This window comes from Theobroma cacao, chromosome 9 (assembly GCF_053813885.1).
Source record: "Theobroma cacao isolate CCN51 chromosome 9, ASM5381388v1, whole genome shotgun sequence".
NCBI lineage: Eukaryota > Viridiplantae > Streptophyta > Magnoliopsida > Malvales > Malvaceae > Theobroma > Theobroma cacao.
In genome coordinates this window covers 48,160,856-48,188,246 of record NC_142647.1, presented here as the reverse complement: position 1 = coordinate 48,188,246, position 27,391 = coordinate 48,160,856, and the positions used below count along the sequence as shown (strand labels likewise).

The following is a 27,391-nucleotide window of genomic DNA, read 5'->3' as shown; positions in this document are numbered from 1 at the left end:
TATCACTTAATAATTATTTTATTTTATTTTTATCTATTTCACGAACCAAATGTGCCATTAGAGTGATGTCAACGAAATTGGTTTCGGGTGAGTAGTGCATTCCTTGTCCCGAACTCCACTTCCTCAACCTTGTCATGTGGTGGTAAGAAGGGGTCTAATTGGGCTCCACACTCTTAAAGTTTTAAAATTTTATAATATATATTTTTAAATATTTTATAATTTTATTTTTATAAATATTAAATTTTTAATATGATTATTTTATAAATATTATTTTTACCTCAAATATAACATCTTGACTACGTTACTGAACTTGCACCCAACTCCACCCTCAGCTCAATGAGGAGTTCCCTCCCAATCCCCATTCTCGTCTTCACAGGAATGGAGGCAGATCTAGCAAGGACAAGAAATTTACACTCTTTTATCAAAACTTTTTTATGAAATAAAAAATATTTAAATATTTAATTTTTCATCGTCTTTTTATTTTAATCTCCAAACTCACCTCTTCTAAAGTGCGGAATAAATTCGCCAGGAGTTGTGGGTGAAACTGTACATGAACAGGTATTCCGAGAATACAATACTCGCGTCATGACAACAAGTCTTATGAAGTTGGACACATAGGTCGTGGCAAAATCTCAATTTTTAATTTATTAAAATGTTAAATGTATAAAATTTTATATATATACATAATATAATTTTTTTATAATTACATTTAATCACGTTTCGTGTAATAGTCTAAATTCGCAATCAATTATGATTAGACAGAAATATTTTCTCTTAGCTGGCTTGTGAAGAATTCCCTCCCCATTCTTACCTTAACAGAATAAAGGCAGATATCTAACGAGGACAAGATATATGCGCTATCCATCAAAAAAATTTTATGAGATTAAAAAAAATTATATTTAAATTTTTATTGTTCCCTAATTTTAATCTTTAAGAATCGAATTCACCATGAGATGCAGGTGAAACAAAACCTGAACATACATTCCAAGAACACAATACTCATATCATTACAACATGTTCTATGAAATTGAACACACTAACTGAAGAAAGGTGATGGCCACCGTCATTTTCACAATTTTTAAAATTTTTTTATCATTATATCTATAAAATTTAATATATATATATATATAATATAATAATTCTTATAATTACCCTTTAATTCCAGTTGGTAAAATTTTGAATGCACAACTTACTGGACATGAAGATTTTCTCTTAACCGACTCGTGAACGTGTCCAAGTTAGGTAGTGCAGGAAAAGATCATGACCACCCTCTCCCTCTCCCTGGAACCTATCATGCTCTACATGTGTAGAGCCGCAATAATTATCTGCTCTCTGGGTGGTACATAGTACAAGCACGAGACGTGTTTTGGTAGAAGAGGATCCCTGTCTGGATAACATGGCAGGCTCCTCTGCCTGAAAAAGCTCAGCTTTTAGACTCTACTGTATATTCTAGCTGTCAATAATCGATTAGGGGAGTTTCTTTCTTTCCCTGATTCTAGACAAGAAGATCTGATTTCAGTTTCTCTCATTTTTACATTTTCTTTTCACAAGGGGAATCCAGATCAAAAACTCCTTAGTAAGGAACCATTCTAATTTCTGGGCCGAGCTTGGTCAACAAAAAAAAAATGAATAAACTGTGATTGTCATCCAATTTGCAGAGAAAGTAACTTTAGAATAAAAGTTTGTAGAGATTTATACCAGTTATATGATTGATCATTGTCTACGACCAGTGGAATGATTAGACCATTGATCAGACGAATGGAGTTACTGTGATTGAATCAGTAATTAAAGCTATGGGCATAATCACAGCAGTACTCATGACATTCACATGCATGCAATATCAAACAAAAGCAATATACGCACACAGAGAAAAAAGTGAGCTTTGATCCAACGAAAAGAAAAACAAAAGCCAGGTGAAAATGAAAAAGCAGAACGAATCAGATCAAAAGAAAGTTCGAACGAACAAAGTAAATAACGCAAAACTAGAACCATCAATTCGGTAAAACCATTCAACATGAAAAACCTTTTGTTCAAAGTTCTAACCGAAAAGAAAGATAGATATCTCTCGTCTCATTGGAATCAAACCTATTAGTTAGAGATATATATACTTGAGGCACATGGCACAGGATTTAGCAAACTAAAACAGTCTACAAAGAAACAACATCCTCTATTTCTTTTTTACTACTAAAATGTAACCAGGAATCTCTAACGTGCACCATTTCGCTAGACAACCCACTTCGTTAAGGCTATGGACCGGTTGAAAAGTATGTTTCTGTATAGTGTGTTTGATTTCGTGAATCAAGCGCAATGTAATGTCACTGAGGGTCACGTACTTCAAAGAAAGACCGGTTCTTAACGACAATGTCGTACATATGCATGGGCCTGAGGTTGGCGAAATTTCTCGGGAGAGAAATGAGATGAGCTGAGGCGTCGGATTTGTGGAATTGGAGAAGGTCGGGCTGGCTGATGTTGTTGTAGCGAGTCCAGCCAAGCTCAGCCAGACACTGCTCGAGTTCGGCGTAGGAGCTGATGACTTGGTTGGTCGGAAGGTAGACTAGGACCCGGGGTCGAGCCCCTGGTGCGGTGGATGTGCCAGGATAAATTGGGTCTTTTTGCTCGAAGGATTCTTTGGTTGGATTGGTTATCAAGCGAGCCACACCTTTCTTGTCAAATACCCACACTCCAGACATTGTATCCGCACTCCCAGCACAGTTGGAGAGAGAACTTCGAAAGAGATGGGTAGCTAAAGGTTACCAGTAGTGAAAAGGTGGTGCCATTGCCAGTAATGAAAACTTGGTGCCACATTTATAGGACAACGGAGCAATAGCTGTAAACAAATTAAGGTTCATTAATACATTACTTTGGCATGGGAAGGAAGCAGTTTTGATAGATAAATATATCATAATAAATCAATTTAATTAATTATAATTAGATATTTGATTCAAATTTTAATGGAGATCGATTTGAATTTTGATTCAAATTTTAATTGAGATGGATTTAGATTGTTAAAATTTCGTTGATTTAAAATTTTTTACTTAAGAGTTAAATATACGTAATAGTTATTGAATACAAAAAATTTTACAATATTTACACTCATACCCTTAATTTTATAAAATATTAAAATTAATATAAATTGGATCAATTTTTGCATGTATTGACAATTGAGTAAAATTTGCGAGCGTGTTACTAATATAAATGGTGGACAGCAGTGGCTCTGAAAAACAGGGCATATGCTATTTGAGGGCGGTCGACGAATCTTCTGACTAGCCTAACAAGTTAACAATTACGGCCATTTGATGATCAAGGACCCGAAAGGATGGACCACATTCTTGGCTATGCAAGGTTTGGGTTTCACATCGATCCCTCTTCATGCACGTTAATTTCGAGTCATAATCCTGCATTTCCCATTTTGGTTAAACACCCCTGGTGTGCCGAGTGCCGTCTCGCCCCGATCAGCCGATTCTCTTTTATTAAATTTTGGTCTTGTGCATTGAACCATGTAGTTGCTAAAAGCTTTCGGTTCTTGGATAAGTTCGATGCGGTTCTGATTAGAGGTAGCCTCATGTCGGGGTACTTGAGGGAGGATGATTGGGTCCAATCCTTACTTCCATGGACACCAAATTTTGTAACCATAATGTTTGTTCATATGTTAGTATTACAATGTGCTTGTCTTCCTACATTAATTGGGTGGAGAGGCAATCTCACATCCTAGTACAAATTTCATTGGCTAAATTCGTTGACACTCTTCATCAAAAACTCTTGGGCTCTTATTTGCCTAAAGTATGTGTGTTGGATATCACTAGTCAAGCCCAAAGGTGAATAGGCTTTTTCTGGTGCCCAATCTACTTATATTTATAGCTCAAAAGTAATATATGGATTCAAATGAAATTAACTTTTAACCAAATTAAAATGAATACATATATTAAATTATGAATTTTGATCCATCATTTTTAGTAAATTAGTAAATTCAAAACTTATATCAATTTAATTTTTAATGCCATGTATACCAATAATGTTGAATTAATATTCAAAATGTAAAAGTAATTTAAAAATGCTAACTCCTTAATTAACACAACAAGTTTATTTATTCATATATATTTACAACTAAGTTTTAGGCGTGTCACACCTTAGTACATACTTGGCACTAATTTAAATTTTCATTTTGAAGTAGATTTATAGAAAACAAATAAAGTAATTAAAATCCTCTGGTCATGCCAATTGTCAGCTTTAAGAGTCTCCATTCGCCATATTCCACGTACTGCTATGGAGCCTACCGCTTCATTTCCCCTAACCAATCGCGTCTCCTCATTGCCACAATCTGCACTCGCTCCTTGATCTCATCATTCATCATCACCGAAACCAAATCTAAGCCCCAAATCGCAAGTATAACTTTTTTTATACACTCGCGAAGACGTCTTCTTTTTTATCAATTCTTTATTTTAAAAAAAGTGAAGAGGAAAGTGGAACGACGTGATAGCTACAAACTTACCGTAGACGAAACGATGTGCCTTTGTTGCAGCTAATGTAGTACACTTTATTGCTTCAACTATTTGCTAAGAAGAGGTTTTTTTTTTTTTTTTTTTCTTTTTTTGAAATATCCATTAATTTCTTTCTCGAAGAACCCTAGATCGTCGAACGCAGGTAATGCTGTTGATCTTTTTGCTGCGCTTTCGGTTTCATTTGTTTTTTTAACTCATTCCTTTTCACTTCAATTTTTCTTCCCAACCAAACAGGGGAGTTTTCTTGAGTCTTTTGAAATCTGTTAAAAGGCTTTTAAGGAATTATCGGATTGTTATTCTCTGTTTCTTTCAACACTTCATTAAAGATGTGTAATGTTTTAATTTTGATTGTAAGGTTTTTCCTAGCTTATTAGGCTTTGTCGTGATCCTTCATGCATGATACCTACTTACACTGTTGTTTACAAGCTTAAAGACGTGTCTCTGTTATTCCCTGATGTCAGATGTTTGTTCATCCATGGATGGGCATCATTGCCAATATTCCAACTACAGTGCAAGGTGGAAAGCATGTAGGGGATAGTGGAAGGAAACTGAGGGAGGAGTTCACAGAAAAAGGATTTAATCCAGTGAGGGTTCATCCTTTATGGAACCGACATGGTCATTCGGGATTTGCCATAGTGGAGTTCAGCAAAGAGTGGGATGGCTTTAATAATGCCATCATGTTCGAGAGGAGCTTTGAAGCGGATCATTGTGGAAAGAAGGATTTCTATCGTTCTAGGAGGCGAAGAGACAAATTGTATGGATGGGTTGCTCGTGAAGATGATTACCATTCAAGAGGACTGATTGGTGACTATCTTCACAGGAATGGAGACCTGAAGACTGTTTCGGAAAAAGAAGCTGAAGATCAAAGGAAGGACTCAAAGTTGTTGACAACCTTAGCCAACACCCTGGAGACCAAGAATATGCACCTTAAGGAAATGGAGAACAAATGTAATGAGGTGAGTCAATCCATTAGTACACTGATGGAGCAGAAGGATGAGATGATCAAAGCTTATAATGAAGGTATGCTACAATCTTAGTTTTTAAAATGGATTTAAATTGAATTAACTATTCTAGTTGCTAATGGCTTGTTGTATTTAATGTGTAGAGACTAAAAACATGCAGCAGAATGCTCATGACTATTTGAAGAAGATTTCTTTAGAGCATGAGAGGACTACACGGCATCTTTATGATCAGAAAAGAAAATTAGAGCAGCGAGAGAAGGAATTGTTTCATCGCAAGGCTCAAAATGGGGCTGAGACAAGAAAAGTTAAGCATGAAAAGATGATGGTATGTAATCCTGCCTTTGTTTTTTTACTTTTTTTTACAAATTCCTATTGGAACTATTAGCTAGATTATGATTTGTTCAAGGTAAGCTGATTTACATGTATAGTTCATGAAGGGTAAACAAAAAAAATTACTCAGCAAACCTATTAGGTTCCTTTATTTCTGTTATCCTTTATGTTGACTGTACTTTTTCACTTAAATACCAGATTTCTTTAGAGTGCTAGCCTTATACATTGCTTTCTGTGTCCGGTGATCAGAATATTTTTAAATTGTTTTAATCTTGCCTTTTTCCTTTTGCAGAATGAGAGGGCAACCTTGGAGCAAAAGAAGGCAGACGAAAATATGTTAAGACTGGCTGAAGAGCAGAAGGTATATTTCCAGTCATCATTGAGCACTATTTAAAACAGTGGTTAACTATGTATAAATTCTAGAAACATTTTTTTATCTTTTAGTTACTTCTTATGTCAGAGAGAAACAGAGAAACTCCATAGAGAAATCATTGAGCTAGAAAAGCAACTTGATGCTAAACAAGCACTGGAGCTGGAGATACAGCGCATGAAAGGGGCTTTGCAAGTAATGCAGCACATGGAAGGGGATGGAGAGCCAGAAATGAAGACAAAGATGGAGGCAATTGAAGAAGAACTAAAAGAGAAGGAAGAAGAACTGGATGACTTGGAGGAACTTAATCAAGCTCTTATTGTCAAGGAACGCAAAACCAATGATGAATTAGAGGGTGCCCGAAAGGAGATAATCAATGCAAGTATCCTTTATCTTCTCCTTTTCTCTTTCTTTTCTTTAGAACAATTTTTTATTCGTCATGTCTGATCGTTTTAGTATGTATAAGGTATTGGGCCAGTTGTGAGTGCTGGGTAGTTCATCCCGATTGATTACAAGAAGATAACAAGAAGCAACAAAAAGATATATCTGTTAATTCAGTTACTGAAGTAACCATGAGTGTTTGCAGTGGCTGCTTTAGTTTACAGTTGCTTACTCAATTAATGGTGGATGCAAATGCAATTGGACATGATGGAAAACTTGCATCAACTTGCCTTGTATTATTCAGAGGAAGACAAGAGCTTTAGAAGTTGCTTCTTAAAGATATATATCATCATGTCCATGAATTTTGGAAGAGTTTTATGTAGCTTCTAGTTTCCATTTTTCCCCATTTTCATATGGAGCGATAAAATTTGTTATATTATTTTTTAATCATGCTTGTAATCTGAATAATGTCTATCCATATGGAAATGTGGATAAGATTTGGAGAGACTAACTTCCTTGTTTCACAGAGTTTGAAAGATGTTTCCACCCCTGCTATTCATTGGTGCCGAGAGAATAAGAAAACAGCAAAGCAATGTTTACTGTGGCAGGAGTATCTTCGGGATCCTAGCTGGCATCCTTTTAAGATAATCACAGACAAGGAAGGAAACACTAAGGTATTTGTCTTATGTTAGCCAAATCTTTTCTGTTTGGGCACTCATGCTCTCTAATTGTTCCAAAATTCCCCTATAAGCAATGTTGCTTGCCTATCTTTATCTGCTCATCTTGTTCTCAAAGTTCTTGAAGGTTTGACAGCATAGAGATTGTCAGTTCATCCAAGGGACCACTGACTTTGTTGTTTCACAACCTTGGCTCCTGCCTATCAATGTTCAGTCCATTATCTATCTCGTTTCAGTTCTTGCTCAATTGACCAAACTCTTCATGTTAAATGTGATTGTACAGGAAATTCTTGACAAGGAAGATGAAAAATTGACTACCCTCAAGACTGAGTTTGGTGATGAAGTATACACTTCCGTGACCACGGCTTTTGCACAGATGAATGAGTACAAAACGAGTGGTAGTTACACAGCTCCGGCACTGTGGAATTTCAATGAAGGGAGGATGGCAACATTGGCGGAGTTAGTGGAGCATTTACTGAAGCAGTGGAAACAGCAGAAGCGAAAGAGATGCAGAAGGTAGACTGAATGTGTCTATGCTTTATTTCTTCTACAATTTCTGGGTAATCAAATTTAGGCTGATCTAACTGCATTTAAAAAGCCAAATGGGCTCTGAGATATTTTGTGGACAGCTTCGTATTCATTAACAAGGATTTACATAGGTTATGTTGAGACCATGCAAAAGCTTTCTGGGTAAACGAGAGTCTATATTTCTTTCGTGGCCCAACGTTTGCGAAATTAACAGGCTGTAGAATCATGGTGTCCAATTTTTTCCATATGGGCTAAAAAATGAGTGTGGCCCAATAAATCAGTTGGGGTTGCTCTGTTCCTTTTCTTTTTACTTTTTTGTGAAAATGGTCTATTTCAGATCTACTCTAATTCCAACTTATGATAACCTATGAATAAGAAGGTTAATATAACCCTCCATTAACCTGAAAGATTAAATCAAAATCTAAAGTTTGGTGAGTAGTTTTAATCTAAAACAATTGTAAGAAGATTAAAATCGGACTTTATATACAGAATATATATATATGTATATGTATATACATACACACATTATTTAAATCAGATACTCTATCATTAGGCTTGAATCTTAATTCAATACCCATGTTACCATATCATAACAAAAATCATTAAAAGGAAGAATTATCATTAATCTCTCTCCCAAATGTGAAAGGAATTTTAACTAAAGGGAGCCCACTAGCCACCGCCAAACCGAGCCGAAGGAATCCAAAGGCCTAGTTCTGCCACTCTTTGTTTTGCCCTTTTTGAGGTAATAGGAATCCAAAGATCTTTTTGCCCCTCAAAACCAACAAAAAGAGATGAAAGGGGCAGCACAAGAGAGAAAGAACAACTTCTTCCAACCCACATGTGTACAGACCACAGAGCATTTAACGAACAGAACCCTACCCCAAGAGGCCCACACCCCATGTGCAACAAGTTCGGTTCGAGCAAATGAGGCAAGTGCGTTGGACCTATCTGATGTGACCTCCCCAAATATGGACTCACGGAAATGAAGGGGCAAGATTCTGTTATCCAAAAGATATAAATTTAATGTGTCTTGTAACTTTCCTTGCTTGAAAGAAAGAAAGGATTTTTATTTTTTGGTTTCATTTAAGTAAGTCCAAAAAAAATCCTAGTATTCCAACTCCATCACTGTTGTTAGATTGAATGTTGAGTCGGTTCTATGTGCGTGAAAGAGTTTAACAAATGCGACAAAGTCCCAGCTGGTCGAAAATTTTGTTTTCTTTTTAACGGGTATTTTTAGATTCCGATGAAACCGAGTGACATTGGATTACACAACAGAGAGAGAAATCGTAGAAATCTACTGAACCCCAGCTTCAAATTGAGCAATGTTTGCTGGTACGTTTATTAAAATGTCGTGGAATGGAATGACAAGAAAATGACTTGTTTTGCTTCTTTGAAATTTTCAGTGTGTACAAGCTGAGAGCATATGAAAAATTTCAAACAAGAGAGGGCAAAGGCCAAAATATTAAAAAAAAAAAAAAACACATAAAGTTATAGATGTTGATGCAAAATGAAGTGACATGGTGCTTTGACGCTCTTGCTTTTAGTAACTTTAAGGAAATTTCCCCACTAAAGTGGCAAGAGTTGGAGCAGAGGGACATCAGTGCTTTCTAACAGTACCCCTATGCATATCTATCCAAAATAATCTTTTCATCTCAACTCCCAACTACATGATTTTGTGAAAAAACCCTATGGCATCCTGCTCCAGGACATCTCTTCTGTTGCTTCAACAGGTTAAAACAAGGGAAGCTTCATTTAGATAACCCCTGAAAATCGAGCATCCTCAGACTATTCAGAAGTAGGAAACTTTTTTTTTTGTTTGTTTTGTTTTGTTTCCCATCTATACTTTCACCTGCAAGAAACCAACAATCCGGCCATTTGTAACCATTGGGTTTTTCCTTTTTCTAATGTATCAGTCAATTGAAGCCATGGAAACTCAATACTTTTTAAGTCACTAGCTCTTAGTACCATATTTTACTTTCAGTACACATGAGGATAACTGGCTCTTAACATTGAACTCTCAATTATATTAGATGCATTCAAAGAAAGTATGCAAAACATCAAGCGTAATTGAAGGTTTCTCTTTTTCCAACCAAGTTGAGTATTGGAATATATGTAAACTTATCACTAAATTGTTTTTCCCAATTGTCATAAACTTAGTACATAAAAGTTGTTTTGAATTATAATTTCAAATTTTCGAATTAAATATTCAATTCGTCGTGCCCAAATTTAAATTTAAATTATATACATAGAAAGATTTTTTTTCCTTATATTATAATCCGATCACTGAATCAAAAAACTCGACAAGAAACTTCATAAAAAGAGATGATAAATGATAACACATGGTAGTTAAGCATAAGAGAAACAAACCAAATATAAAATTCCAATTCAATTATATATAAAGTTACAACAATACACTTCCCAAATATATATATATATATATATAATCATACTATAGCTAGTGACACTAAATTTATATTAGGCTGCGGGCTACATTTCCTTTTTGTGTGCAGCCGCCTCAGTCCTTCCCCTACACTTCTTCTTTCCCTTCCTCTCTTGACGCTAAAACAACAAAAAGATGAAAAAAAAGAAGCCCTTCACACAATAAAAACAAACCCACCAATCCAAAAGTCAGAACAAAAAAGAGAGAGAAAAATCCATGAAAATCTTCACTTTTCTTTCCCCTTAACCTAAATGAGTGACAGCAGCCCCAACCCGAAACCCAATTGGTCAAAAAGAAACATCACCCTAACGAAGAAAAGTTTGGCGCCAATGACGGTAAAAATGGGAAATGGATTATGGCGGGAAACTTCATTTTTGCTGCTGCTAACTTTGGTTTTTTAACTTATGGAGGGTTAATAGTTTCGTTCCTTTGTTTGGTTTTTTCTTTTTTCGTTGTTTGGTTTTCAAATTTTGAACAATCAAACTCTGAAATTCTTTCCAGCGAATGTTTGGCCGAACTGCCAATTGGCGGGGACGATGTTCCACGAGGTGGAAGTGCGCCTGTCACCGCCTGTGACCCTGAAGGAGAGTGACTGACCGACGAGAACCGCGTTTGACTGCCAGTTTTGACCCCAGTTTCGGCTCATGCTCATCCAACCGGTCCTGGATCCTTTCACGCTAACCTTCACGATATCCCCTGCACCCGCAACGTTGGAGATCAAGACCAAGTTGAAGTAACGGAAGCCGTTGATCGTGAACCTGATCCCTCCCCTCTTTCGGCATGGCACCCTGCGTAATTAAGGACGAAGCAAATGTTAGCATGAAACGCGGAGCGTGATTCTAGGCGTGGAACAAAGATTTGGTCAACAAGACAGCAGCTAGGGTTTTAGTGCCTTTTAATCCTTTTTTTATTATTATTATTAAAATAAAAGAGTCTTAGGACCTTGGGGACTGTGATGTCGTGTGTGTCTTGGGTTTTGATGTTTGACGATTAGTCCATTACTAGAAGTAGAACTAATGGAAATTGGTTTACAACCCAACCTATTCCTACTACAACGTACAATGTTATTCCAATGTCTGGTTTTGTTTTGGCTTTGGGCTATTTGGTACCTTAGCTACAGCGTAAAAAGACAACACGAGTGAGAACAGAGGATGGAAAGTGACTAGAAATATTTTGGCCAAAGCTAAGATCAGCTACATGGAGCAAAACACAACAAACGGCTCTTAACGAAGCTTTGAATGTCAGTTAGGTACAACTTAGACTAGAGGATTGGGGTAGGTGAGCAAATGAGGAAAATGAATATGGGTATTTTCGTAAAACTCATAATGACCCAAGATAGTAACTCCTCTGACACATACCTCACCAGAATCCAACCCATATGCAGAAACTTGACCCACATCTAACAATATTAGTCACATGTAATAGAGATCAATTCCCTAACCAATGAAATTAAATAGAGTTACCTAACCCCCGCAAGAAAAGAGTTAGATCATATCATTTCTAGCATTATTATTATATTGATTTTGACTCTTAAAAGTTTATGAAAATCACACTTTTGACTGTCTAGCCCTGTCTTCAACACACTACATGGTAGCATTAAAAGGAAACAGAGTACGGAAAAGGGCGGGAGACAGAGCACATACCGGCGGTAGGAAACGGGAACGATACCGGCACGGTACTCTGCAATTTTAAGGAACATGGGCATGGCAAGGTCAAAGTGAGGGCGAGGAGGGTTGCACCAGCCACCATTGTCGTTGGGAAGAGCATAGTTTGGTGGGCAGAAGTTGGTTGCTGTGATGAAGATGGAAGGGCCGCCTGAATGGCACCACTTTGGATCATTTGCGCACTTGATCTCAAAGCAAGCACCGCAGCTTAAGCCATTGTTGAACAATGCTGTGCTCAATGCTGCCGTGTTAACTCCATACCCTTGGCTGTATAAATTTCCATAGCCACAAGCTCCTCCTGCAAGGATTAGAGAGAGAAAAAAAAAAGATAATTAGTGGGGGAATTAAGGTAATGCAGTTGAGTTAGTGCTTAACTTGTTGGCGGTTTTAAGTGGTTTTTTAGTAGGAAATGTGACATGAGGAGTTAGGGTTTTGACAATGAGGGAAATTTCAGAGCTTTGCCTTTAATGCAGGCTAGAGAGTTGGTTTTCTTTTTGTAGAATTAGGGAGGATTTGTCAGACATGAAAGCCCAAATGTTATCTTTTATGCTACTTCTGATATGGGCAAATTCTGTAAGGAAATAATGCAGCTGGGTAGTCAAAAATAACTGTGAAAGAGAAGAAGATTAAGAGAGCGCGGGGGGGAAGAAAGAAGCTTTGAGGCATAATCCGAAAATGGGGATGAAATGAGGCAGAAATAGGCCTTGATGAAGGTACATACCCATGGTGCCAGAAGCATCAGAACCTCCATAGAAGGTAGCATGGGCATTTTGCCATGCTCCACCAGAGTAGACTCCTGGAATTTTTGCTTCAGCCATCCACATTGAGGAGATAAAGAGTAAAACGCATACTACACTCACCACAGCCATTTTTCCCTTCTCCAACTACTTCAAAGACTATTGACTTAAAAAAAGCCTGAAAACTCAACTCTTTCTTCAAAGAGAGAGAGAGAGAGAGAGAGAGAGAGAGAGAGAGAGAGGGTGGGGGTGAGAGTTAAGTGAGGGGGAGTAAGGGGGTACTTAAAGAGGAGGGTCTAAGGAGGGATAGAGCCCCGTTATTCTGAAAAATTCAAACAAATCATCATTACTGTTACTTTTGTGTGAAACCAAACTATTTTTCTAAATTTATGTAAAAAAATAAATTAACTTCAATTTACACGTACCCTCCAATTACATAAAGCTTATACGGATAAGTTTAGGACTGTTGGCCTTGGCCCTACCTTAGTAGTACTACCCTTTCCCATTCAATAGGAATTCCTCTCTTTAAGACATTGAGTTGAAATCTGGAAATAGTAAATCTTATTTACCTTTACCATATGAAGCAAAATATTACTCCATTTCTTAGTTGTTCCGCATACACATACCCCGATTGTGAATTGTGTGGGGGTGGATGGAGCCACATGATTTGTCACATTCCACCGCACACAGAGAAATAATTCACCTGGAAACAGGAAAAAGCAACCAGCATAAAACCAAATAACGCTTCCCACATTTTCTTTTCTTTTTTTCTTTTATCAGCTGAATGAGGGTATGTGACGTCATAAATGAAATCCCATTATTCCCAATGGCAATTCTTAGGAAAGGAAAAAAATAAATATATTTAATTTCATTCCATTTTTCTATTTTCTTTATTATTTACTCTCAAATCGAGATTTATTTTCTATAAATTGAGTTTTTGGAGTTAATTCGCATGAAAAAGGGTATAAATAGTGGAATTGGTTTAAGTTTATGAAAAGAAAAGGCGTGATCAACGGATGTGATTTGAGGACAAGATGGGGGACCCACGAAAGATTTGTATGGGGTATGAGATGGATCAAAGCTAAAACCCACTAAGATTTCCCCCAAAAATAAAACCGAAGCTCAAATCTTACCAGCCAACTACAAGACACTGAGACACCAAAGCATCCAACGTGGGGATTGGGACCCACTTAATCCCGTAATCATCGGGCCATGTAAACCGCCGGACTTTAACTGTAAGTGGGGCATATACACGCAATCTCGAGCCACCCGCGCCCGCACTTGATTTCTACTCTCCACGCCATGTCGTTTTTGATTATCCTTTTAATTGTTTCTTTCGACTAACCCATGCATGTTTAGCTACTAGTTGTGTCAATTCATGCACTTTATTACGTTTCAAACGCATGAAATAACTTTAATTATTACTTTTTCAAAGAATGTTTTAGGCATTGTATTTCGGCAAAAAGATTAAGTTAGGCGTAATTTGAATTCATCAAACAAATCGTAACGAAAATTAATTAATTTATTTTTTAAAATTTTAACATGAAAGTTTTGACTATAGTTTCTTTCAAAATTAAATTGGATAAAAAAGAATTACTACTTATCTATAAGTTGACAATTTATCTTTCTTTTCATGTTTCGAGAAAATTAAGATAAAGTTTTTTCAACATTCAAACTTAGATACGTATGAACAAACTTAATTGATCATTGTTTAAAGATTTCTAATCTTAAAAGATAAATAAAGATACTTATATCTTTCAAAGATAGTATGCTTATTGATAGAGTCAAAGTATGACCTAATTTTAACTTTGTTTTGTTGAATGTACAAGTATTATTCAAACATGCTTTAATTTGTCTACTAATTAACATTTAAGGAAGATATTAATTACCTTACTCAATCCACTAAACCTGAATTGTTAACATAGGGCTTCCTATTTTATTAGGAAGGTTAAATATTTTTCACGACTTTGATAAAAAACTTATTACTAGTTAAATAATAAAAAAATTATAAAAATTCTCAGCCGAAACTTCTATTAATCAATTTGTAATGATAAATTAAACAATACAATTAATATAATTATACGATTCATATAATAATAATCGTTTTAAATAAAAGACGACACGTTTGAATTTAAAACAAAATCAAAGCTTATTGTTTTTGACCAAAAGTCAAATCGTTTCCACTATTAAGGTCCAAATCATAAGTTGGCAATGAACCCAAAAAAAGGAAAGGATTGTGATATTCTTTTGACAAATATAAAGAGAAAAAAAAAAGAAAAATAGAGTAAAATTAGACTTTGAACAAACAAATTCAACAAAGAAAACTACAGTCGTAGAAGAAAAGAAATGCAAGGGTAGGCTGTGGGGCAAAATTGTGTGGAAAGCGAGGGATGCGTGAAACGCACCGTTCGAGGGTGGTGAGCCTTTCATTTGTCGCCATCAATCCATGAATCTTCCTAATTCCTATTCTCTGCTTACTCACGCATGTGCATGCCACAAAGCATAAAACATAAAGAAATCTTATTTTAAAATTTGGGTCGTTCACGTGGACCAATGGGAGGTATCCACGTAATGTACGAAAATATTGAGAGATTTGATGCGACCAGCATCAGGGGACCCGGCCTGGCCTTGGGGATCATGATTGCGTCTGATTTAGAGCGTGCTCTCACTCGCATCGTCCCCCCGCCCCATGTGATTGCTAATCATTTTTTCTTGATTCATTTGTTTCCCCCAAAAGTGAAAATTGTATACAAAAAGATAAAAAAAGAAACAAAGAAAAGCAATTGCACTTGGATTCTTTATTGACTTCCGTTTTTCGAATTTTATATTGATTTATTAATTTAATTAATTTACTGGTTGATTTATTTCATGAATGTAATACGTGTTGTATATAAAAATTATTTGATTATAACCAAAATTTCTACTTGTAATTGTAGATTTATATAAAAAAGAATAAAATAATTTCATCAAAATCATTGCTACTACCACAAGTTTCAAATATGATTTCAATTTATATAAAAATTAATAGTTACTTCTGATTTCAATTTAGTGGCGATATAAAGTTTGGGTTTGAAGTACCATTCTTTGTTTGCTCTAAATCTTATTTAAATATGAAATTATGATTATGTCGACAACATGTGTTTTGGTAAAGAACTAATTCATTTGTCTTAAGTCAAAATGAATATAAAAAGTGTTTGGTGTGGCTATATATCCCCCCTATGTTCTCTGAAATCTTTCTATTTGGCAATTACCGATCTAAAGCATTTTACATGATATGATTCGAATCCCATTTCCCCTTGTTCTCATCTCCAATAGAAGATACGATTAACTTATTAATTACTTTGTTTTTGTTGTTTAGTTTTTGTAATTATATGTTTTCGTGCATTGGGGGGATAGCAAAAACTCCATGGACCAACTTCCAAATATCCAATTTTAGATGCCCGAAAAGCTTTGTTTTGTAAATATAAATATATTATGTGTTCTGCAAAATCAAGGATTTGACTAGAATTCAGGAAAACCTTTAATTAATTAATTAATCAAATTAAAACATGGAACAATTACTAGCCATAAAATATTATTCAAAATTGGCATATATTTTCTAAATCTTTTAGGTCACCTAAAATTCTGTATTTAATATTTGGTTTTTGCTGTTAAACCAAGGAATCCGATAATAATTGGGCATATGCCAATCAATTTTCAACCAGGCCTAAGCAAATTAGGCTGTTCCTAATCTTACACGACAATGGTATTGAACATAGGGTTGCATGCACGCAAACCTTCAATTTCAAGCTTGTTTGTTTATTTTATTTGTTTTTCCAAGTGTAAATACGTGTTGAATTCCAGCATTTCTACCTAAATATTTTGAAATATATGTCTCAACCGTAGACATTAACTAATAAAGTAGAGAAGAATATAACATTGATGCAAAGGGTCACTTGCCACTTTGTTTGGGTGGGGAAAATAATGAAGTTTAGGGGGTCATATATGGGGTCCAAACTGTTTAACTAACATGATTGACTATTTAGGTGGGATTATTTTGGAACATGCCACTTTAGCTGACCTTTGAATTTTTCTTGAATTATGGGAGTCTCTCTCATTCCTCAACCACCAGTGACCAGCTTAATTTCTCTCAGATATGAGGCAAAATGCGTGGTCTTTTTGGTCATGTGGGTGCCCTTGGTCTTGGGTTACTGGCTTTTGCAATTTGCCCAGTTGGAATATATTTTGCATTAGTTGCATGCATGGAAGGATATATATTAAACAATGCCATGTCCCTCTCGATATCCCTTTAATTTGTTTTGGTGCATTGTTCCTTACTCAAGTTCCTGCATTAAAGATAGATGTCGACAGCTCAATCAAAATTTCCCTTTGGAATAAAACTATATACATTCAACAGGACTAATTCGAAAGCATATAGCAAATATTAGTTTACATTCTTTTGTATTTTCGTACTTTAATACATACACGGACAAAAATATATCTATAAGTATATCTATACGAGCACGTTTTCATATGTGTGGATACGGTTTGGTTTGGATTAGAATCAAGATTCATGTTCGTCTTAGCCAATGGAGTTAATGTACGATCACATGGAATGTATTTGGGGTTTCCTTGGAAGATAGATTGAAAAGGGCGTTTGAGAGGGATAACATATATCGCATTCACATGCTATGTCACATATGAGAAAGAGAAGGAATTAGAAAGGAAAAGGCCATAAAAGCTATTTGGGTTATGGTACAATGTGCTTTGCTTGTATACCAGCCGATGAGAACTGAGAGAAATGAGAATGCGTGTGGGCGAGACGAAGGATAACATAACCGTTAGCATGTAGGCTTAAGGGGATTTGGCAGCAAAGGGGACAAGCAAAATTTGCCCCCATGCACCAATCCTTGTCTATTCTCCTTGACTCCCATGTGATCTTCCGGTGTCAAAATAAACCCTTGATGCTTCATCTGATTCTTGTCAAATTTTGAGGACTATGACCCACCAGATGTGAACCCTTCCCTCAATTTTCAAGATATTCCCCTCCCCTTAAAAACCCTCTTGGGTAGCTACCAGCATTTGGATGTTTCAAGGACTCAAAGTTTATCTGCAAGTCTGAGATTCTTGAAACGGATATTTTTCGATGAAATATTTTTTTATTTATTTGTAATTATATATGTAAAAAATTATTAAATTACAGTTACTTATTACAGTTAAAGTAAGAATAGCAATATTTTAACCCCGTATTTTTAGAATTCTTGTTAACAAAAAAAAATCAATATTATCTTTAGTAAATGTGATGCTTGGTTAATGTCTTAATTTCTATGGTAATAAATTTGACCACCAATTTTGAATAAGAATTAAAATTGGAGAGTGTGAAGCTAGGCTAGCTAACAAGAGTAGAAATTCAGGCTGGCTTGCTGGTGCATTGATGAGGCAGAAGACCGCATTATGCAAATGTTGAGGAGTTGGGTTGCAAAAGCCAACCTGAGACACTGATTTTCTGGAGCAAAGTGTTGTGCTTTTGGAATAAATTGGACAGGGACATAAGGCTTTTTAAAGCCAGTTTGACTACAGAGAGGGGAGACAGGCTTGTCAGCTAAGTGGAAAACTGATGTTAGCTTAATAAAATGGAGGATTCTGTAATCTATCATGGAAATTATAATTTGCCCCATTCTCAATCTTTTAATATTAACCTTTTTGTTCACACAAGAATAAGATAGATTCCCACCTCTCCCAATGTAAGAACCCCTTATGACTTTCATTGCATGTCTTTATCATTAAGCAACATGTTCAAACTTGTTAGTTTCAAGGTAAGATTCTGAGAAACGGGTAATGGACATTTCCCTTTTGCCTCAGCTCTGCAATAAAATTGCATGGACAAGATTTGGGGATCAAGGAAACAATGGAAATAGGTCAAATCGGGCAATGATAAATGATGTCCTTCTATTCACAAGGGCCACAAAAATGATTGAAGGGACAGGATCTGAGCTCCCTTTCCTGTTAAAAATCTTTTGGTTATTTCCTCCATGACTAGTCACTGCAACCACACATGCAATAGCTGCAAGGTGTGTCATCTTCTTTGTGGAAATTATTCACACTTTACCTTTAGTCCAAACCCCTTCTTCATACATTCATGGCCACCAAGCCAGGCAAATGTTCCAAATAAGATCATTCCAAGGAATATCTAGTTCATTGATTGAGATGAGAAAAACAGGTTTGAGCTTTGACATTTGAAGCCAAATGGATCATGAGGCAACTTAATCTGTTAAGCACTCTATCTAATCCTGTTCTTAATCTGATTTTGTGTCCCAAGACAAGGGAATTATGTCCTAAATTTTCTTACAAAAACTAGATTGCTTGAAGAACTAGAACCAAACATACCAATGGCTATAATTCAAAGCCAATAATGATCCTTGGGCAATAACTGTACCAAAGCTGGCATGCATGCGATCATCAAGAGCCCTGCCTGGCTTTTGTCAAACCGTTGGTTGGATGTAGGGAACATTTTTTTTTTTGGCCCCCCAAATCATGCATTCTATTTTGATGAAACTCTGCATGCCTTAAGGGGATGGTTTTCAGCTTTACGCAATCTCCATGGGGAATAAATTACTAAAGCTTTAAAATTTTCTCAAGCAAGCAAAAAATAGCATCATATCTTTGATCTTTTCTTTGTTCCCATGTACCCTTATTCCCCTTTTTCTTTACAAAGGCCAAAGGCTTGTGATTCTTCTTGCAATAATTTATGGCACTAGATTTTTTGCTCTTATTGTGTAAGCGACCAACTACCCTAACAACCAACTTAACTACCTCTCCTAATATTCAAAAGGGCCAAAGATCTCCTAGCCCCCAAAAGCAAAAGAAATATAGAAGGAAAGGAAAAAGTAAGGAATGGAAGAGAGAGAGAGACAGAGAGATGATAGCTAGGTAATAAGGGAGGTTGTAAAATTAATTGAAGCAACTGAAGGTCATAATAATAATAATAAGGGAAGATAACAAATAATACTCAAAACCACCATGACTTTGTCTCTTCCATTAACATCTGACAGACCCTATTCATTTGGAGAAGTTTGGAGTAAATCATGGCCACAAATTCCTTTTCTTTGCCATAGCCCGACCTTGCTCCCAAGTGAAAACAAATAACTCTACTGTCAAGAGCGAATCAAAGTGATAACAGATTATTGATTCGATCTATAATTTTATATAATTATCTTTTAGTCACTTTCCATGAAAAACCCTTAATTCGTCATTATCTACTTTTGTTTTTGGTACAAAACGCAATTTTGTACTTTGGTTGATCTAACAGCTTGGTATGAGCCCCTGGTTTTTACATGTCCTTTTCGGCTTTGGGAGCATGGGCAGTACTACTAGTGGTAGTAGTAGTGGTGGGTATCATCTTCTATGCATAATTTCAATATTGTATGGATAAATTGAAGATTACGTGTCTTAAAGGAAAGAAAGCCACGAGACATTGATATTGGAAAATGTGGTGCATTTTGGCTACCAGTACTTCTTCCTACTTACTTGCCTAGCATTCTCTTCTTGTTTAGGTTCGTTTGCTGTATAGAGGGGATGCAAATAAGGAAGAAAGGCAAAAATTTTAATCCAAAGGTTAAGTTATAAAAGGCAAATAGGGTTATAAACCTAACCATTAGACTAAAAAATTTCCCTGCTTGTCATTAGTGGGAAAATATTCATATATATATATATATATATATATATATATATATATATATATATATATATATATCTGGAACTTCAAAGCATTGGATTCTCATCCCAACATTAGGGTTGTAAATGGAAATTAATTTTATTAAGAAGTCTAGAATGTATTATATATATTGCCTAAAAACAAGCAGAGATTCTCTCTTCTCATTTGATGTTTCCTAAACTATAATTCTAAATCCTAAATCTTAATGTGCAAAATTTAGAAAACACATGACACAAAATGATGAAAGAGACACCAACAGAGCATCAAGTGAAAATAGAAGATTTCATATTCAAACTCTATTGGCCAAGGGTTGGTTTTTCATATGCAAATTCAATGTTTGTTGAAAGAGTTACATGTGATTGTAATTCTCTTTCTCATTTATATCTTGCATTTACCACTCTTTGCTATTTAATATTTCTCTACTTGTGGCTTTTTTTTAGTTGAGAAATGCACAAAAATCAGGTTACAAACCATAAAACCAAGTTCTAGAGTTATCTATCTAACAATCTTGTCCAATTAATGATAGTAATATTTTGTAGACTAATTAAATAAGCTCATAACCAAAAAAAAAAAAAACTTGAAATAGTTTTGGAATTGAATATTGGATATATATATATATATAAATAGAGCAATTTATTCTGCTCAACTGCTTTTGATTTATGGAAATGAAAGATGAGGCTATTCAATGCCCTTTCACATCTATTTTCTTGTTGAGAAATCCTTCATTAAAAGCTTCACCATCATATCCTAACCAATGCTATTCATTAATTCCACCCTAGCAAATGGGAGTAAATGCAAGCAATTTTTTGTGGAAACAATGAAAGAGTACAAACAAAGCTTAGCCATTAAATTTTCTATGCTAATTGATACTACAGCATTTTTATATTAAAAGAACAAGAAATATTTTCTCCAAATTCCTCATTTTCTAATGTACACATCTGCATGAAAACCCTTTTTGTGTAAATAGATTATTGTTAGTGGAGGATGTAAAATCATGGGCTTTTGGGCCTCAAGACTAACCTTAATTTAAGGTCAACATCAGTCCAAGTCCAACAAATGTTGTTCTAGATGACAGCCCAAAGAAAGCTTAAAATTTATTACAATTCCCAAATGCCCAATCAAAGATTATAGGGTTCCAACCCAAATTTTGATCCTGAAACTTGTATCAAAAGAGGTTTAAAACTATTACTCATTTGGGCCAAAGTTGGGTTGATGATATCCTTTAATAAATAGTCAACTCATTTGGTTCTTACATCAATCAGACTCTCAAAATAAAACTCTTAAGTAACGTTTAATACTTTACAATGCAATATGATTATAAATAATGTGATTACAAATAATATGATTGCAAGTAATGTAATTGTAAGAAAAATAACATTACAATGTTTAGTGTACAAACAAAATAATGATTAAAATGCAAAGTAGATAACATTGTAACGTTTGATCTAAAAGTTCTTTGTTGGGAATGTAATGTTAATTTTCAAAATTATCCATATTTATTAAAATACAAATTTTGGCAAATAATTTAACTATTTCATTGCTTGGCTCCCTAGATTTTGTGTTCCAATCACACACCAACTTTCCTGTATGGATACTAAACCTTTATGCAATTTAGGGTTTAGGGTTTAACGGGGGAATAATATGAACAAACATTGCTCTAAAAATTCTTAGCTAAGGGCAATTTGACAAGCAATTAAAAACAAAGAAACTCTAATGAAAAGAAATGTTTTTCCTTTTCACATTGTCTGAAAACTAATACCATCTCATGGCTCTCTATAATACAATTGAGATATCTGAAAGGCCAGAACCTTGATTCTATTGACTACTATTTCAGTTTTATAAACATATTTAGATTTACCTGAGACCCATGAAACGTAAGGTATCGATAATGAGTACTCTAAGAAGCAAAGAGCACCTGTCATTGGAGAAATATTCTCATCTAATATATTGAAAATGAACATGTAACATATTCAAAATTAACAACTGCATCGAATTTTATATAATTTTAAAAATAAATCTTATCCTGTACATGCTTGAGGGTCAACTGCAGAGCTTAGAACATAGCTGCTGAACCTGAGAAGAATTTTCATCAGATAATGCATAGATGTTGCTTTTCCCATTGCTTATGCATGTTAAGTTCAGTTGATTCCCAAGCTGGCTTGACTGCAATAACATTGGTGAATAAAGGAATAACGTGTATGTTTCAACAAGAGAACAGAGTATACAAATTATGAATGTAGAGCAATAGAAGATATTAGTTGTGAAATTTTTCCAGCCATATGCAGAATCATTGTGAACATACTTAGATTAACATAAAAACACTTGTTGTAATTTGCAGCTCTACTCACCTCACAATACACTTGTTGTGATTTGCAGCTCCACAATGAGGTCGGAACACAACTCATATAATGACACCAAGAGCAGTGATCATTCATATTAACCCCCCGAAGGAGCAGAACTAGGCCAACAATGTATCTAGAAATAATTACGAAAATGGTGTTAAGATAACATGTCTAAGTATATCAAGTTCACATTAACTCAAGATAAGAATGATGATTAACAATGTCTTCCCTCAACCATCGCGCATCAGCAAAAGTATAAAGTTCTCCCATTTGTTCATACATAGAAACATGGTGCTGTGGGTGTAATAATTGAAGAGACCGAATGAATGGTCATGGAAATCAACTTGAGAGAATAATCCGTTTAAATGTCACTCATGTACATTTATGAGGTAATAGCCTATTTTGAACATGAATATGTGTGCTTTTATATCTCACATACAAAGTTTCTTGAGTCCAAATACAAAAGGATTACAGGCACTTACCCAACAATCAATAGTATCAGAGAGATAACCCACAGGACATACTGGTATGGCTTGTGTTTAGGTTTACGAGAAGGGACAATGTATCCTGGAGGAACATCTTTCTGACTAACATATCCAAACTGGGGGCGAATGAGAAATACGAATCCAAGGAGAAACCCAGAAAGAAATCCCCCAATATGAGCAAAGTTATCCACGTGTGGAAGGATTCCCACTGCTAGATTTATTACGATAATCAAAATGAGAGTCAACAATGCTGCTAACTGCACATAGAAAACTGAAACTGTAAGATAATTTGCTCACAGATGTACAAACTCTAAAGAACGAAATATCAGTAAAATTTGCATGCCTTATTTACATATATTGTCCAGTTTGTGATGAGTTCTGAAAGCATGCTTCCTAGTAAACCAAAAAGTGCACCAGAGGCACCAACTGATATACCAGTCTGAATAAAAAGAGATGACAGCAAACTCCCACCAAAACCAGCAATTAGATAAAGCAAGCCAATTCTCACTGCAGAAAGATACCAAAGAGAAATTAGGATTAAATATTTTAAACTAGTAAAATAACTTTTCAGTAGGCAAAATTAAAGCAGTTCCAAAAACAAGCTCAGAGGTTCTTTGCCATCCTTTTCGACCCATTATCCTAGAAAAATGCTGATGTCAAGAGACAGGAAGTGAATTTAGAAAGTTTCTAATTTGTTGGAGCAGTAAAATTCTGCAGGTCAAAGCTATCCCAGAAAGCAAAGCAATAATTGACACTATGTTAATGAAGTAACATATTCTGACCGAAGATGAGAAAGTCTTAAGAAGACACTTCATCTCAGACATGTTTTGTGCTACTCGGCCTCAATTTAACCACCCTAACTGCTATCTATATCCTTTATCTACTATTGTTGTAAGCATTTCAAAGTCCGAACTCATATGAAACACATATTTAACCACTAGCCTAGGATGTGACCTTCATCAACAGATGCAGAAAGTTCCTTCAACCACTAGGCAGCTGTGCAGACTCTTTCTAGTGAGTGTTTGTCTACAAGGTTTCTTCAAGCAAATCCTTCATTTCTAAATTATGCCCTGTGATCCCGTAGAATTTAACTGCAATAATGATCATGATGTTGAATTTTTTATTTACAGCTCTGTAGAGCACTTGATATTTTATAAGGCCTCATATGACCACTCAATAATTTTACAGATATGAATAATAACTGACTATATTCTGACATATGAGGATCTATGGAAAATGAATTAACAATTCAGCACAGGAACTGGAAGAGCAATTAGTCATTGAAATCTGCCATACACATCTCAATTTTGTAAATCACAACAATTACATGATGTATTCCTTCTCAAGCAGTAAATTCTATACAGGTTCATGTCATCAGTGGTAACAAAGTTTAAGCTGGGAATAAGATGTATACCAAACCCAAATTCCTGCTCAAGCCGAATTCCAATGAATACAAGACTCAACATATTGGCAAGTATGTGGAAAACCCCAGCATGCAACCATATACAAGCAAGCAGGCGCCATGCCTGATGTCCATGGACAACTTTAGACACTTCTAAAGCACCCATTTTCTCTAATCTGAAGAAACAAAAACATAACAAGACAGGTCAGCCGTGAACCGGTATTTTGCAACCGTAACAATGCCATACAAATACTGAAATACATTTTCAGAGCTAAAACCGTATATATATATGAAAGGCAAGCTAAAACCGTATAAAAACCAAACTCAAGGATGACTTCGAAAAACAATTTTCTGAAAAGCAGCCTACAAGTAGATACTCAACAACTTCAGGATAATTAAAGAAAAAGCATCCAAAGAAATCTTGGTTATTATATAATCTTCTAAGAAGACACCTAAAGTGGAACTTGTAACAACTGGTAGCACCCAGGTATTGTTTCTTCCTAAAAGTGGTCTATGAATCATGACTGACCTTACATTTTATATATTAATCTGCATAAATTTACCCTGCCCAGTTTGTGGAATTGCCAGCCAGATTAGGCGGTCCAAATTGTTTTGTTATCACTTTAAATTTCCCAAAATCATTCTCTACAAGCAAAATTAATGATCATTCCAGCACCAACAAATGTCAAAATTTTCCATGCAACTGATTTTCTGTGAGTTAAGTTTACATATTCCACCTTAAGACCATGATTTCATCTCAAATATCATCTGCTACGTTATCAAACGTGAACCAACAAATAAGCAATGCAGAAACATCATAAAAGATGAAAAATTTTTAAACAATCCCAACTCCCCAAAATAAGAAGCAACAAAACAGAAGTAATTATTGCAGCAAACTTTACCAATCAAAATTTCTATCAAACAAAAAAAAATCCCAAAAACTATAAAAGTTTATATCTTTCTAAAAGATATTCTAAGAGAACATACACATATTTATGCATTGAGAGAGAGAGAGAGAGAGAGAGAGAGAGGCTTACGTAGAAGAAGAAGGGCCAAGGAGAGGATTCTCTTTGAAAGGCTGAAAAGAAAACCTTCCCAAGAATCCTGCCACACAAGAAACCGAGTTCTTGGGGCAATCATTAATGAACATGGTAATTACAAAAACGACAATATTAGCCAAAACAAAGCCTGGAACCAACCAAGGCACCCACTTTTTAAATGGCTTCTCAATCAACCCTTGTACCTGCTGCCCTTGCCTGTACGTCTGCCCTTGCTGATGCTGCCTCCGCCGTCCATCAGGTAGCGGTGATGACGTGGATGGCTGCGATGCTGATGTGGCATGACCTGGTCGCACCGGATGCACTACATTGTCTCCTTTCCTGTGATTCATCACCTTGATTTGAATCCCAGAATCCATCCCCATCTACCAAAAAAAAAAAACCACCTCTTCTTCACTTAAGAAAAAACATCAGAGCCAAAGAGGAAAAAACATATGGGGATTTCCCTTTTCACACTTTCCGGGTACTTGTGTTTGGTTTTTAGGTGAGGAATGAACCAAAGACAAGAAAAAAAACATACGGGGGTTCCCTCTATGGAAATAAATTAATGTTGTTCTACCATTTTGGAATGTGAATCTCTTCTCTTTTTTGTTTTTTTTTTTAAGCCTTGCTTGGTTTCCTGATATTACACGGATTCTCTCTCTTCTCTTCCTATAATCCTATCTCCGTGTGTAGACAAAGCTTCGCGTTTGCAGCTGCTTCTTGTTTTTACGGGATGGGGTACTGCTTTTGTTTTGTTTGTTATTGCTGTCCTTTTTTTAATGTAATTGGAGGTTTTGAAGTTAGGTTTCGATTAATTTGATTTAGTTATATCAATTATCAATAAGTTCGGTTTTCAAATTTTGATTATTTTGATCAGATTGATTTGATTTTCGATGAGTAAATTTTTTAACTAAATCGATTAAAAAGTTTTACTTGATTTAATAAAAATTTAAAATATAATATATATTAATATGTTATATTTTTAAAATATAAATTTATCAAAATTATTATTGAATTTGCTCAAAAAAATTGAAATTTATATTTATACTTATTACCTTAAAATTTGTTAAAAATGTTGTTAAAATTTGCTTTAATTCAATATTTCAAAACCAATTGAGCTGATCAAAATAGTTCGATTTTTATTAGATCGGTTCAATTTTTTAAAAAAGTAAATTTATTTATTTTCAATTTTTAAAATTTTAATATTGACTCAACTGTTCATACACCCTTATTTGAAGCTGTATAATTAGGTTTAGATTTTTAATTTTTCATATGATTTTTTTCCTTTTTTTTATTTGTACATAATTAAAATAAAATGATCCAAAATACACCTTTTCATAGGTTGGTGACTCAGGCAGCAAGTCTAATTTAAGTCTAGACGAGTTTTAATTATATTTTTTTAAAATTCAATTTAATCAGATTGTTATTATATTTAATAAAATTATTTAATTTTATAATATTTTTAAAAATATTAAAATTTTAATTAAAAAACATTTATATTCTAATAATAAATTTAGATTATATTAACTTAAATAGATGAGCCAAGGTGAATATTGAACGCTAAAGATGTCAACTAATCTAATCCATACGAAGAGTCGTGCCATTTTCAAAAATAAAATTATTTAATTTTCAATTAATAATTACAAATATAGAATTCTTTAAACCAAAAAATTAAGAAACATTTTGTAGTATAATGTGGTAAAAGTTATTTAATAATGCATGAACTTATTTTTTTTCGATTTTTTGAAAAAAAAGAAAGAATATATGCAACATGTAAATACATAAAATCATTTACAAATAAAATAAAAAACACTATTTTAAACATGTACACGTGTAAAGTG

General features: G+C 34.9%; 3 protein-coding genes and 1 pseudogene across 3 annotated transcripts; 1 reads left to right on the top strand and 3 right to left on the bottom strand.

Annotated features, from left to right (window-relative positions):
- Positions 1-2,219: 2,219 nt before the first annotated feature.
- Positions 2,220-2,702, bottom strand: LOC18590678 (flowering-promoting factor 1 pseudogene; annotated as a pseudogene).
- Positions 2,703-4,527: 1,825 nt separating this feature from the next.
- On the top strand, positions 4,528-7,900 carry LOC18590677 (factor of DNA methylation 4). Its single transcript, XM_007016337.3, has 7 exons — positions 4,528-4,641; positions 4,961-5,519; positions 5,605-5,786; positions 6,084-6,152; positions 6,252-6,539; positions 7,070-7,216; positions 7,503-7,900. The coding sequence occupies exons 2-7, from the start codon at positions 4,961-4,963 to the stop codon at positions 7,737-7,739; spliced, it is 1,482 nt and encodes a 493-aa protein (XP_007016399.3). The 5' UTR covers positions 4,528-4,641; the 3' UTR covers positions 7,740-7,900.
- A 2,207-nt stretch (positions 7,901-10,107) lies between these two features.
- LOC18590676 (expansin-A4) lies at positions 10,108-12,839 on the bottom strand. Its single transcript, XM_007016334.3, has 3 exons — positions 12,573-12,839; positions 11,831-12,149; positions 10,108-10,975 (listed from the first exon to the last, which is right to left on the bottom strand). Exons 1-3 carry the CDS (start codon positions 12,718-12,720, stop codon positions 10,666-10,668), a joined length of 777 nt encoding a protein of 258 aa, XP_007016396.1. The 5' UTR covers positions 12,721-12,839; the 3' UTR covers positions 10,108-10,665.
- Positions 12,840-22,202: 9,363 nt separating this feature from the next.
- Positions 22,203-26,312, bottom strand: RBL1 (RHOMBOID-like 1). Its single transcript, XM_007016332.3, has 6 exons — positions 25,548-26,312; positions 24,523-24,686; positions 23,452-23,615; positions 23,106-23,365; positions 22,630-22,756; positions 22,203-22,444 (listed from the first exon to the last, which is right to left on the bottom strand). Exons 1-6 carry the CDS (start codon positions 25,931-25,933, stop codon positions 22,322-22,324), a joined length of 1,224 nt encoding a protein of 407 aa, XP_007016394.1. The 5' UTR covers positions 25,934-26,312; the 3' UTR covers positions 22,203-22,321.
- Between the last annotated feature and the right edge of the window lie 1,079 nt (positions 26,313-27,391).

Bases quoted from the DNA above. Each gene is read 5' to 3' on its own strand.
- LOC18590677 (XM_007016337.3), top strand. From the start codon at position 4,961: ATGTTTGTTCATCCATGGATGGGCATCATTGCCAATATTCCAACTACA. The intron at 5,520-5,604 runs GTATGCTACAAT...TTTAATGTGTAG, and splicing joins GATCAAAGCTTATAATGAAG to AGACTAAAAACATGCAGCAG. The intron at 5,787-6,083 runs GTATGTAATCCT...TTCCTTTTGCAG, and splicing joins TTAAGCATGAAAAGATGATG to AATGAGAGGGCAACCTTGGA.
- LOC18590676 (XM_007016334.3), bottom strand. From the start codon at position 12,720: ATGGCTGTGGTGAGTGTAGTATGCGTTTTACTCTTTATCTCCTCAATG. The intron at 12,150-12,572 runs GTATGTACCTTC...TAATCCTTGCAG, and splicing joins TGATGCTTCTGGCACCATGG to GAGGAGCTTGTGGCTATGGA. The intron at 10,976-11,830 runs GTATGTGCTCTG...TTAATTACGCAG, and splicing joins GTTCCCGTTTCCTACCGCCG to GGTGCCATGCCGAAAGAGGG.
- RBL1 (XM_007016332.3), bottom strand. From the start codon at position 25,933: ATGGGGATGGATTCTGGGATTCAAATCAAGGTGATGAATCACAGGAAA. The intron at 23,366-23,451 runs GCATGCAAATTT...TTCTATGTGCAG, and splicing joins GGACAATATATGTAAATAAG to TTAGCAGCATTGTTGACTCT. The intron at 22,445-22,629 runs GTGAGTAGAGCT...ATGTTATTGCAG, and splicing joins CACAACAAGTGTATTGTGAG to TCAAGCCAGCTTGGGAATCA.